Here is a 14,042-nt window from a genome sequence, read left to right on the forward strand (position 1 = left end):
GCAGAGAATGAGAGACTCTGGAACACTCAGGCCCACATGGAATGTATTTATCAAAGCCGTCCCCTCAATGCTCAGGGATCCATGCAGAAGAGGAAGCAGAAAGACGGTACAATAAGACATAATGGATGACTCCAAGAAAACTGTGTCTTCCAGACCCAACCTGACGGGTGTACATATGAACTCACAGAGACTGCGTCAGCATGAACAAGGTCTGATAAGACCCAGCACTGAGAGAGGAGAAACCGACTCAAGGTCCCAGTCCTAAGCAAGAAGCTGTTTGCAATTGATACCTATGGGGAAAGAGAGTGTCACCGGGTATTATTGACCATGTGGAGATGGTCAACATAAAATGGACTCCATAGCTTTCTGTTGTGTGCGTTTTGTTTTGTTTGGGTTTTATCATTGTTGTTATACTCGCATTATTTGTTGGTTGGTTGGTTGGTTGGTTGGTAGGTTGGTTCAGTTTTTGTTGTGGCTATTATTTCTGAGAGAGAAAGAACATGAAATTGGGTGGGTAGGAAGGTGGGGGAGGATCTGGGAGGAGTGGGAGAAGGGAAAATATGATCAAATGTATTGTATAAAAAAATGTTAAATAAAAAGAAATTTTCTGAGCATGGGATGTATCTCCATGATGGAGTGGTCGCCTAGAATACCTAGTCCCTAGGGGTCCACTAAAATGTTTTCAATTTCAAACAAAGTGCAAAAAAATTAACAGAATTAATGAGTTTACAGAAGTTTACTCTGGCAGTCCTTAGAAGACAGAGCTAGAAGGAAAGAATCGTTTAAGTAGAACTGAAGACTCTGAAACCAAGTGCAGACAGCGGGACTTCAGAATGGACTGGGAGGAGAGAGCAGTGTTATCCATGCAGTACAGGGCACCACACGCATGAGGACAGGATTTCCAGAGAAAGAATATGAGCAGGACAATTTCATCGTCACTCAAAACTGCAAAAGGCCTCATGTGAACAAAGAATTTCCTCAAAGTTGTTCTTGCCCTATTAATTTTTTTCTTTTGTGATAAAGAAAAAAAATAAAACCAACATATTCACAGCAAACAATTACAGTATCAATAAAAAAAATCTATTTTATTTGAAAAATTAACAAAAGACATGAATGAAACCTCCATAGTTATCTACACCTCTGGATATTTACAAGTCCCCACAATACAAATCCTGGCACATGAACGTAAGTACAAATAAGTGCCAAAGTTCACTGACAGTCTCAGCAGAAACTTGGTGCCATGAGCATGTTGTTCACTGGAACACTGACCACATTCCAGGGTTTCATTACTAGCCTGGAAGGTGTGTTCACGTGTAAGGAAAAACAGGCCGCTCTAGCTGGAATCTTCCTTCTTCAGTTGCTATGCAACTTTCTCCTCTGAAGCACGCCTCATTTCAGGAGAGGTTTCTCTCCTCTCTTTTCTCTCTTCTCTCTTCTCTCTCTCTCTCTCTCTCTCTCTCTCTCTCTCTGTCTCTGTCTCTGTCTCTGTCTCTGTCTCTATCTCTATCTTTCTGTGTGTGTGTGTGTGTGTGTGTGTGTGTGTGTGTGTGTGTGTGTGTACACATGTGGGTATATGATTTTGTTATGTCTGGATTTCATTTTGAAAATCAACAATCAAAATATTCCCACAGATTTGGTTACTGTCAGTCCCTAATAGCTTTTTATGTCTTCAATTTAACAGCTATAACAATATGCACTATAAGTTACATGAATCACACCATGTCACAAGTCTTGACATTAGCACTAAGCAAGGTTAACAGAGTCACTGAAGTTTTCCTAGAAACAGGGTGACTTGGCAAATGACTCCTGGAACAAGCATGTTTTCTTATGTGAGAAAGAACTGTCCAAAAAGAAGTTCCAAAGTACTTACCACACTCAAGTTGACAGGCGTGTTTGCCTTTGGTACTGGGTGGTTATAGAGTGATTTGAGAGTTTCATTCAAATCATCTTCCTGAAACAAAGAAAAGATCATTTAGCAATTAAAAACATAGAGAGCAAATAATTAAAAGTATCCTGTACATTTCTCATGAGACTGTAAAATGGTGTAGCCATAGCAGAAAATAGCATGTATGACCCTTCCTCAAATAATGAAACACAGAATTATCCCAATATCTAGATTTACACCTCCAGATATATAAAAAACAAAACTGATATAACTCCCGGAATAGGTTATTTGTTTGAACTAGGACCTCTATATATCCTGGAAAGCTCTCTACCACCAACTACGAATGGGTCTGATGAAAGAGGTAGCTGAGCAATAATCTATGTTGATGTCTCACTCACAATACATACAAGGAAGACACAGCTTACATGTCTGCTCACACATGAGTGAGTAAACAACTTGTAGTGCGTCCAAGCACTGATTATCATCCAGCTTTAAAAAGGTAGAGAATTCTGGCAGACGGCACAGCACTAGAATCTTGAACGTACGACATTACAAGAACTAAGCAAGGGCAAACATTGTGGGACCCACCTATGTGGGGACCTTCAGTGAAGAAGGCAAATATAGAGATCACGGTGGGGACCAGGGAGAGAAGAAAAGGAAATGGCAAACTACTGTTCAATGAGTACAGAGATTGGGTTTGTTCGGGTATGTTGTACTGGTGGTTAAAAACAATGTGTTTGTGATAAATACCATAAAATTATAATCTCTGAAATGACAACTGCTCCTTCTATGCTATGTAGATTTTAACACAATAAAGCAAAAGAGAAAGAAGTCAGCTTACCAGTTCCTTCGCCAAGTAATCTGCCAGAGTATTGAGAAGCTTATAGTACACTTCGAACCATGGCAAGTAACTGGAAGGAGAATTTATAGGTATGTAAAACACCTGAAGTTTAGAACCAATAAACAAGCAAGGAGATGAAAACCAAATTGATATTCTTTAAAATGCATTGATCCTGGATAACATAAAAGAACTGCACCAATGTTTTCTTTATCAATTCCAGAAAATGTATTACTAATATTATAGCAATTTTAGTTATATTCACTTCCATTTTATGTCAGCAGCATCCGCAAAATGACTTAAAATGTCAAATCAACCCTGTATGAGGGTTTAGAAAGGCTAACTATAAAACTATGTATAACTGCAGTCACAGGTCACTTTATTGGTGAGAAGTGAGACCTTACGCAATATGTCCTCATGTGAGTATCTCAAAGTGCATTTACACAAATTAACATGGTGGCAATGTCACAGGACCACCACTGTACAGTGATCTACCATTGACTTACCAAGTATATAGCACATGCTTGAATATCTTTACAAATATTACCCAGTTGATACATAATGCAACAGAACCATGTATATATAATTAATTCTTCAGAAATCATGTAACCATCATTACAGACAAAGCCTATTCTAAAAAATTATACATATAATAAATTGATTTTCAATGACAAAATTATGATTTAAAATTCATTTAGCTATATAAAACTACTCTATGTATTTGCTTATTATTTACTTTTATTATTTATTTACTTATTTATTTTCAAGCAGTCTTACTATTTAATCCACACTTATTTTCTAATTCAGTTTATTAGTTTTTCTTTCAATGCAAATGGACAGCCTAGGGCCAGTGAGATAGCTCAGTGTTTAGATAAAGCACCGTTCCATGCAAGCATGATGGCATGAGTTCAAATCCTGGAACCCACATACAGAAGGAACAGAAGTGACTCCCCAGAAAGCTGTCCTCTGAGGTACACATGTGCACCATGGCATGCACATATCCACACTCCCACACAGTATCTACACACAGTAATAATATCTGTTAAACAGCTTAGGTATGTTTACAAAGAACAAACGAAAACCGTGACAAAAACAGAAGAGAACTTTAAATTGCCTTAATCCCTCAGGAGAGGAAGAAAGGAGGACGCTAGTAAACTCAACTTTTAAAAAGGAACTATTGGAAAACAAGAATGAGGGAAGGCCAGTCAGCCTGTGGAAACCTTAGTTCAATCCACAGACTCACACCGTGGTTGACTGGAGAGAACTGACCCACGAAGTTATCATGTGACCTCCACACATACTCTATAGCACATGAGCCACCACCACCACCTCCACAGTGGTAATAAGGGGGGGTCATAAATTCTAAAAGTTGAGGGGGAAAAAACCTCAAAACATGGAAAGATAGAGATAAGAAAATCACCTGGGAACTAGAAGAAAAAGACAGACAGGCAGCTAATAAGAGGGAAAATACCACAACACCAGCCTGTATCAGGCCACTGAATAATGGTGGCTCCCAAAGAAAGAAAAGGGAGCATTTCTTAAAACATCACCAGAATGGCCCCTCCCCTTCAGACCTGAGTCTTCCAACTAAATGGGTGATGACATAGGAAATGAGGAAGCCACGCTTCAGTTTCCTGTGAAATTCAAGAACAGGAAGAGAAAACAACCTGGTATTTCCAAGAAGACAAAGAGGTAAGACTCAAGAGGACAAACTACCAAAGTCAGCAAACACCTCAATTCGGACCACGCATGTGAGAAGATGAATGCCTTGCAACCAGAGGAAAGAAGGCCATTCCAGGCTTCACAAATTCTCCTCCTGGCTTCAATGAAATAAGGGAAACCGAAAAAGAATGCATGGGCTTGGGAAACACAATGGAGAGCACAAAGAACAGAGAAGTCCAAGACCAGAGTTGTGCAAAGGCTTAGGATCTGACAAGGATGAGCTTGGGATGAAAGGTCGGACAGGTTCACACTAAGCATGTTGATGCTTTGTGTGGGAGCCTAGAAAATTCGGAATAGATAGGTGACATCTCTGAAATCATTTAGGGATGTGAAAATCAGAAATATTAATGAAATTATTTAACAGCTCAAGCCTTAGTTTTCAGACAGCAATTCAAACATGCCTTATTAAAAAAAGAAAAAAAAGATAATCCTTGAGATTACAGCTTTTAAACTAACAACTCAAAACGTGTCATCCCACCATAGTTCTTATACTCACTGGTAGTCTAAAATCATCATTCAGCAAGTCACACCTGAGGGAGAAGCAGGTATGCTAACTACAGATCTTCACCACTGCCTCCCCTCCTCCAAATCCAATCCCTGACTGCCTCTTGCCCCCAGCACTGTAGCAGACTACCTGCTGGGACCTCCCATCCTTCTCTGCCGCCCCCAGCCTGCCCACCCCCCCATCTGAAGTAGAGCACACAAATCTTATCTTCCAACCTCCCTTCCCTTTACTCATCCCTTTATCCCAGCCTCCATCTCCAGCAGGCAATCCCTGGGAAACACACAGCAAGCTGGCCAGATGTAATAGCTATATAATAATATATAGATATAATAGCTATAATAGTAATAAGCTAATTACAGATCTTCACCTCTCCCTCATCTCCTTCCTCCAAATCCAATCCCCCAGTCTCATCTTCCGCTCTGCAAAAGACTACCTGCAGTAACCTCTTTTCCCTCTCTGCCTCCATCTCCAGCAGACCCCACAGATCTTCTCCTCCAACCCTGCTCACCATTCATCCACAGTCTCAGCCCACAACTCCAGCAGATATTACCAGGGAATGCATCAGCCAAGCCTTCCAGAGAAGCAAGAAGGACAACTGAGCAGGTCAGCAAGCTTCAGATCTTCACTTTCTCTCCTCCGAATTCAGTCCCCCAGTCTCATCCCCAGCTCTGTAGAAGACTACCTGTTGTGGCCTCTTCTCACTCTCGACCCTGATTCCCAGGGGACTAAAGAGGTCCACAGGGAATACCATGTTTTCCTCCCTCCTGTGGTCTTCCTCAGCACTCACCACCTTTTAGTGTCTTCCCATTCCTAAGTGTCAACCTCCAATACCCAGAAATGCATTCTACTCTGAATTGCCAGTGGCCACACATAGCAAGACAGGGCAACAGGAAACCAAGGAACAAAACACCCACAAAACAAAGACAAGACCTGATGTCAACACCTAGAACTGCAACCATCCCAAACGCAGATAACTTGACACCAGCATGAAAACACAATCAATAACAGCCAGGACCACTAAAGACCAACCCTTCTAAAGTACGTCCTGAGAAGGGAAACACAGCTGAGGCACAAGACAAAGACCTTAAAATAGCCTTTATGAAAGTCATAGAGGTCCTTAAGGAAATAAAAAAATCTCTTAAAAAAAAAAAAAAAACAAACAAAAAAAAACTATGGGGCTGGAGAGATGGCTCAGAAGTTAAGAGCACTGACTGTTCTTCCAGAGGTCCTGAGTTCAATTCCCAGCAACCACATGGTGGCTCACAATCATCTGTAATGAGATCTGGGGCCCTCTTCTGGTCATACATGATGTATACATAACAAATAAATAAATCTTTAAATAAACTATGAAAACACAAAAAAAAGGCAGTGGAAGGAAATAAATAAAAAGAAATGGTCAAGACCTGAAAGCAGAAATAGAATCAATAAAGAAAATCCAAATAGAGGAAACTCTGGCACTGAAAAATGTAGGAACTTGAGCCAAAACTCAGAAGCAAGTCTCACCCACAGAATATGAGAAGTACACTTCAGGCACTGAAGACAAGATAGAAGAAATGGATGCCACAGTCAAAGAAAATGTTCAATCTATAAAAATCCAGTCATAACCATGGGAGAGCTTGATTTGGGGGATGTGGGGATATGGGGTGGCTAGGGAGGGAGGGCTGGAGGGTGGGAGGAAGGAGGAAGGGGGATCTGTGGGTGGTATGTAGAGTGAGTACAAAATTTCTTAATAAAGAAAAATGAAAAAAAAAAAAAGGGTCGTAGCATTAGCAAGGTTGAGAACCACTATATTAAGTAAATAACTTTGAATGGGTATTTATGGTATAATGTTGCTTATATAAATTTGAAAATTTTTCAGAACATGATACAAAGGTCCACTGGAAATAAATATTTTAAAATTGTAAACAAACAAACAAACAAAAAACCAGAAAGGGAGCACACCAATGAGTAAGTGGTGTTAAGTTTATTGGCAGATGATCCAAAGGGTACAGAGATAAGCAAAAAGCATTCTGGTGTGGGTTTTTAATGATTTCATTATCACCAAATGAGAACTGAAAGATGGACCAGATGCTATTGGAAAGATAGAGGAGAAAGATAATAATAATTAATACTGTAAATGGTTCTCTATCCCAATAAACAATCAAGGCAGACCAAGGGGGGGGGGAAATCCAGTCACAAAACATTCAGGAAACCTGGGACACAATGAAAAGATCAAATCTACAAATAATAGGATTAGAGGAAATGGAAAAAATCCAGGTCAAAGGCACACACAAAAATTTTTTTTAATAAAATCATAGAAGAAAATTCCCCAAACCAAAAGAAGGACATACCTATCAAGGCCCAAGAAGCATACAGAACACCAAATAGACTGGACCAGAGAAGAAATTCCCGTCATCATATAATCAAAACAAAAAAGATATAGAACAAACCAAACGATGGGACTGGGGAGGTTAAAGTTCCAGGGGTGGCCTTTCTTTCTCTCCTGCAGATTACCGAGCAGACATGGCCAAGTCCAAGAACCACACCACATACAACCAATCCCCAAAACCCCTGGTCATGAAGACATGATTCTAAAAAGAATGACCCATAGTGAACAATGCCTTGGGAGGAGGGGTGCTTTTACCTAAGGTGCATTTTGTTCCCTGGATTGTTCTTAAACGTGATTGTGTGCCTCTTGTGACAAACATTTACATTCAATTTATCAGACATGTTTATTCCTGTGGGATGTCAGAACACAGCTATAGAACCCAATCTGGTCAGTGTGCCTGAATCTAGATATGGTCTTCTCTTGTTTTCATGCCTTCCCAGGTAGAATCTATCAGTACGTGCCTGGTAGTTGTGGTTAAATTGATCTGTCCTGAGAAAGTTCTGGGAAAGGGCTGCTCTATTAGTATTCATTAATGATTATTTACATGTTTTTCTGGACTCAGACAACCTTCCTTGGATCATACTTTCTTTGTTTCATTCATGTATAAGAGTACACTGAAAGTGAAGTAAGGCTGTCTACAGCATTGGAAGTAGTCCATCCCATTCTTTCAGGTCCTCAGATCCTAGATCCAGCTGACAAGATTTGCACATGTCAGCTGAAAAGTTGAAAGAGTTGACCCCAAGTTCCCAAGGAACAGACACTGCCAAGAAGTACCACAAGAAAGGCCTGGAGAAGATGCAGGCAAACAAAGCAAAGGCAATGAATTCACAAGCAGAGGCCATCAAGGCCTTGGGAAGCCTAAGGTGGTTAAGCCAAGGTGCCAAAGAGTCCCAACCACAAACTCAGCCTTCTTGCATTCATTGCTCACCCCAAGCTTGGGAAACAGATTCGAAGATACATGGCCAAGGTTCGTAGACTCTGCCAACCAAAGGCCAAAGTTCAAACCAAGGCAGAGGCCTCAACTCCAGCTCAGGATCCCAAAGGTATCCAGGTCCTTTGTGAAGGCCCCATAAAAATGGTTTCTATCTGCCAATATGAAGACATACGGACTGATGTAACACACCTACACACTATTTGCAGGTGGCCAGTGCCCTATCCTGTTTTTACAAGTAAACTTAAGGCAAGATCTGTTTTTTAAAAACAAAAAAAGTGCAAGGAAAAGGACCAAGCAAAATATAAAAACCTATTAGACAAATACCTGACTTCTCAATTGAGACTCTAAAAGTAAGAAGGGTCTGGACAGATGTTCTATACTCTAAGGAGACCAAAGGGACCAGATCAGACCACTATAGTCCACAAAATGTTCAATCACAATAGATGGAGAAAGAAAGGCTTCCAAGATAGATCCAAATTTAAGCAATATCTATCTATAAATCTAGCCCTACAGAAGAAGCTAGAAGTAAAACTTCAGCCTGAAGAAAGTAACCACTAAGAATACATAGGAATAAATAATCTCTGAATAGCAAACCAATGGGGGGGGGGGGGATACACATTACAACAAACAATAGGAATCAACAAATACTGCTCTTCAATAACTCTCAACATCAATGGTATCAACCCCCACAAAAAGACAGACTAACAGAATAGATACAAAAATAGGGTCCATCCTTCTGTTCCTTCAAACAAAAACACCTTAGCATTAAGGACAGATATCATATCAGAGTAAAAGGATGGAAAAATATATTCTAAGCAAATCGGCCTAAGAAGTAAACAGGTGTAGACATTTTAATATCTGATAAAACAAACTTCAAACCAAAACTAACCAGAAAATATAGGGAAGGATACTACATACTAATCAAGGGATAAATCCACCAAGATGTCAATTCTTAACATCTATGCCCCAAAGGCAAGGGCACCCAAGTTTGTAAAAGAAACACTGCTATAGTTTAAATCACATATTTATTATCACATAGATGGTGGGAGACTGCAATAGTCCACTCTCGCCAATAAGCAAGACATGCGGACAAAAACTGAAGAGAGAAATATGGAGCTAATTTATGTTATAAACCAAATGGAACCAGGATATTTATGGAACATTTCATCCAAACACAAAAGAATAAACCTTCTCAGTATCTCACGGAACTTTCTCATGAATATATATGCTTGGACAAAAAGAAGTTTCAAAAGATACATGAAAATTGAAATAATGCCCTGCATCCTATCTGACCACCACGGATTTAAACTGTATACAACAGAAATCTTAGAAACTCACAGAAAATGAGCAACTCACTACTGAATGAAAAATGGGTCAAGAAAAAAAAATTAAGAAATAAAAATTAAGAAAGACATCCTAGAACTGAGTATAAATGAAGACGCAACATACCCAAACATTTGGGACACGATGAAAGCAGTTTTAAGAGGCAAGCTCATAGCACCAAGTGCCTACATAAAAAAACTGAAGATATATCTCACGATAATTTAACAGCATACCTGAAAGTTTAAAACAAAAAGAAGAAATCATACCCAGAAAGAGGAGACAGCAAAAAACAATTCAACTTGGGGGTGAAATTAATAAAACGCAAACAAACAAAACAACAACAACAGAACTACATAGAATCAATGAAACAGAGTTCGCTCTTTGAAGAAAATCAGTAAGACTAACAAACACTAGCCAGATTAACTAGAAAAGGCAGAGAAAGAAGATTCAAATTAATAAAGTTATAGAAGAAAAGGGGGGCATAAAAGAACACCGAGGAAACCCAAAGACTCATAAGATCATACTTTAAAAACCTGTACTCCACCAAATAGGAAAAACTACAAGAAACAGATAAGTTTCTTGTAGTGATATATAACACCTATAAAAGCTAGATCAAGATCCAATAAGCAATTTCAAATGACCTATAACCCCTATTAAAATAGAAACAGTATTAAAAGTCTCCCAGTCAAAAAGAGTCCAGAGCTAGTAGTGCAGAATTCTACCAGAGCATCAAAGAAGGATTAATGCTAATAATCCTCAATTTACTGCATGAAAGATAAACAAAAGAACATTGCCCAATTTGTTTTACAAGGCCACAGTTACCATGATACCTAAAACATAGAAAGGGCCCACAAAGAAAGAATTAACAAACAAATTTCACTTAGGAACATAAATGCAAAAATACTCAATAAAATACCAAATCCAAGAACTCATCAAAATGATCATTCATCATCAGGTGGCCACACCCCAGAAATGCAGGGATGGTTCAACATATGTAAATTAATTAATGTAATTCATTATATAAACAAACCAAAAGACAAAAATCACATGATCATCTCATTAGATGCAGAAAAGGCCTTTGACAAAAATCTAACACCCTTTCAATACAATCCCCATCACAATTCCAACACAATTCTTCACATATCTTGAAATGACAATTTTCAGCTTTATATGGAAACACACACACACACACACACACACACACACACACACACACACACACACAAAACCAGTATAGCTAAAACAATCCCAAATAACAAAAGAATTGCAAGAGACATCACCATCCCTATTTCAAGTTCTACAGTGCTACAGTAATAAAAGCAGCATGATATTGGAACCAAAACAGACAGGCTAATCAATGGAGTAGAATGAAAGAATTGAAGACTCAGGTATAAATCCAAATACCTAGGCACACCTGACTTTTGTTAAATAAAGAAGTCAGAAATATCCACTGGAAGAAAGACAGCATCATCAACAAATGCTGCTAGTCAAACTAGATGGCTGCAAATAGGTGCACACTTACCTACCACCCTGTACAAAAATCAACTCCAAATGAGTTTTTGCTGTGCATAATATATTTTTGAAATAAGACACTCAGATTTCTGCAAGATCACTCCTTGACACATCAGCATGTAGTATAACCACAAAGAACCAAGTGCGAACATGTGTGGGTTCTCAGTGATGAGCTGCTCACTGGAATAAATTATTCACACTTTTTAATAAAAATAGCACTCATATCTAAGTGGAATTAGTCTGTAAACAACTAGGCATGCTCCCAAAAGCATGAGAATGCAAAGGCATTTCTGCTGCAGATCTGAAATCATGTTGAGCAGAGGCTGCAGACAGGCTCTCTGCAGCTGCAGCCAGCAAACTCAGGGCTCTGTTTTCTGCACCAGTGGTTTTGTGCCTGTGTTTAATCTAATAAACTGTCAGTTTCTAAATCTCCGATAATACATTTGAAAAAAATCTCAATTTCTTGTTCCTCTAGAAGTGATAAGAACTGGACTCCAGCCATACAATTTTCCTCTAACAAAAGCCTGGGGCTGAGAGGTGCTTTTTTGTGCATTGTGCTGTTCAGAGAGCACTCTACCCGGTTTCCTATAACAAGGCACCTAACTTATTTCTCATCTGGGCCTCCTGCCTGCCTGATCCCTGAAGCAAACTAAATCCACAACTCATAATAGAAAGCAAACGCTCAACAGCAGATCCTACCTGACTTCCTTTTCTGACGGTCCACAGAGAGTGAAAGAACTCCAATGTTCTGACAAGAGTCTAGTTCACACTTCTGAGGCAAAATTTGTGGCAAGAGCAACTCTTTTTTAATAACAGGGTTTGTCTAAAACTTTTTACTTGAATATAATACATACAATAAATATTATAAAGCACATAGGCCTTCAAGGATAAAAAATACTCTCATGGGTTTGAATTTGGGTGAGTTCTTTACTTTTTGTAGTTTCTTGGGTAATTTCTAAGCGATGTATGTTCAAAATAGTACTAACATATAAACTCTTAAAATGATCATCAGTAACTTAAATTTTCCCCTAGTTTTTAGTACTTCCAAATTTACTTAAAATACTTTTTTTTCTTTTTCTTTTTTTTCCTTTTTGTTTTTTTATAACCAACAACAAGAATGCCAGGAAGTTAAAACAGTCAACCAAATGTGGAAAATGAATCGGCTTTCTCATTTGAATATTTTAAAAGTAAAAATGTAACCTCATCAGCAAACTGTGTGACTGTTATATATTTGTAAATATATAAACATAAAACCGATAACTCTTCTAAAAGCCAGGAGGCTAAAGTTTAATTGTAAGATTATGTCGCAAATTTCCAATGAAGACAAGAGGCAATAGGCAGACGCATGCAGGAACCCATGCGCCCACCTGTGGTGTCGGAAGGCTCCCCACACTTGGACTTGCACCACAGTGCTAGTAACATTTTGACATCCAAAAGTCAAAGGTTAAATAAAGGAAAGGAAATGCTTTTTGTCAAACAGTCAGACAACCACTACCAGCCTGAGTGATCAGCAGGAACCTAACACATAGTAACCAAATAAAACGAAGGAACTGGCCTTTCCTTTGGAAAACCTCTCATGTCTACAGGCTGTTTGTCCATTAGAAAATTGACACAAAATGTGCAAAATTAAAACATCCTGCTTCTAAGGGACCTGTGCAAAGGCAGAGTGTGAAGCCTTCAAGTTTGATGTGAGTCACAGGTAGCAAAGGGGGCTACAAAGGCCTTAAACGTAAATCTGCCTTCCTCATTAGAGTATTTCATTTTGAACCCTTGGCGACGTTTTTATAGCTGTAAAATTACATTAATGAAATTAGAGGTGGAAGGGTTTTTCTTGAATCTTTGCTAGCATATGCAAGCAATTCTAAACATAAGCCATAGGACTCAGATTAGTGATCTCCGAGGATAGCTTTGAAATCCTGTTGAACAGGACAGTCACTTCAGAGAAAGAACTCTGACACCACAAGCCTCAAATTAAATGTCATTTTTAATATTACACTGGACTAAACTTTAATTTTTTTTCTTAAATAAGATAAATAGAAATTAACATATTGACTGACAAATATGATAATAGAATTTAGGAGAATTCAACACATGGTTTTAGTAGCATGTGTATAGTAGCAACTTATCAGGAAAGTAAGAATAAAAGTAATTGTCAGATTAATCATGGACAATATTTCTGGACACTTGCATAGGAGAATGTTATAGTTACCAGAGTTCTTATGAACTACTTTAAAAATATATGTGCATTTTTAAAATTACAAATGCTGACAATAGTTAATCCTTTAGCATGATAAACTGTACAAAAATATATAAACCTACTTTTGGCCATGAGGAAATAAGACTGAAACGTCAATATTACAGTGCAGACATTATGTGTCCAAATACAAATGGTCCGTGCTTTCTTTTGTAGGCCTGTCTTGATGCTCTGTGACTTGCCGGTGGGAGCATTTGTCAAGGGCTTCGGTAAGTCTTAGCTGTAGTAAGTACGAGAGCTCCAATCAAAGGCTTTGCCAATCTGATTGTAAAAAGTCCTTGAAGCTTCTTCAGCCTCTAGTCATAGTCAGAAGAACAGCTCCTCTCTTTCCAAAATGGAAGTCTGTTACAAACAGGAAGGTCTGAGAGATTCTGAGTAGCTCTATAGACACTCTTATAGTCCTTACCCAGCTCTTTTCCACAAAAATTACTATTTAAATCTAAGCTTTAAATGTATATAGGATGTATATTATATGTGTGTATAAAGTTTGTATTATATCAAACTTTTTTCTAGCACATTCTAAGTGTGCAATACAAAATATAAGCTTGGTGATGGTGGCACACTCCTTTAATCGCAGGACTCAGAAGGCAGAGGCAGGTGGATCTCTATGAGTTCGAGGCCAACCAGGTTTACAGGGTGAGTTCCAGGACAGCCAGGACTACAGAGAAACACTGTATTGAAAATCAAATACATAAACAAAA

At 38.6% G+C, this 14,042-nt stretch overlaps 1 protein-coding gene across 2 annotated transcripts in view; it reads right to left on the reverse strand.

The window, feature by feature from the left end:
• The window catches only part of Dennd1b (DENN domain containing 1B), a 219,998-nt gene that overhangs the window by 130,000 nt on the left and 75,956 nt on the right, over positions 1 to 14,042 (reverse strand). For both annotated transcript variants that reach the window (XM_036202682.1, XM_036202683.1), the window contains exons 6-7: positions 2,727 to 2,796; positions 1,871 to 1,951 (exon numbers count right to left, since the gene is read on the reverse strand). In XM_036202682.1, coding sequence (XP_036058575.1) covers positions 1,871 to 1,951; positions 2,727 to 2,796 — 151 coding nt within the window. The remainder of the gene's footprint in view (positions 1 to 1,870; positions 1,952 to 2,726; positions 2,797 to 14,042) is intronic.

Source organism: Onychomys torridus, chromosome 11 (genome assembly GCF_903995425.1).
Source record: "Onychomys torridus chromosome 11, mOncTor1.1, whole genome shotgun sequence".
Classification (NCBI taxonomy): domain Eukaryota; kingdom Metazoa; phylum Chordata; class Mammalia; order Rodentia; family Cricetidae; genus Onychomys; species Onychomys torridus.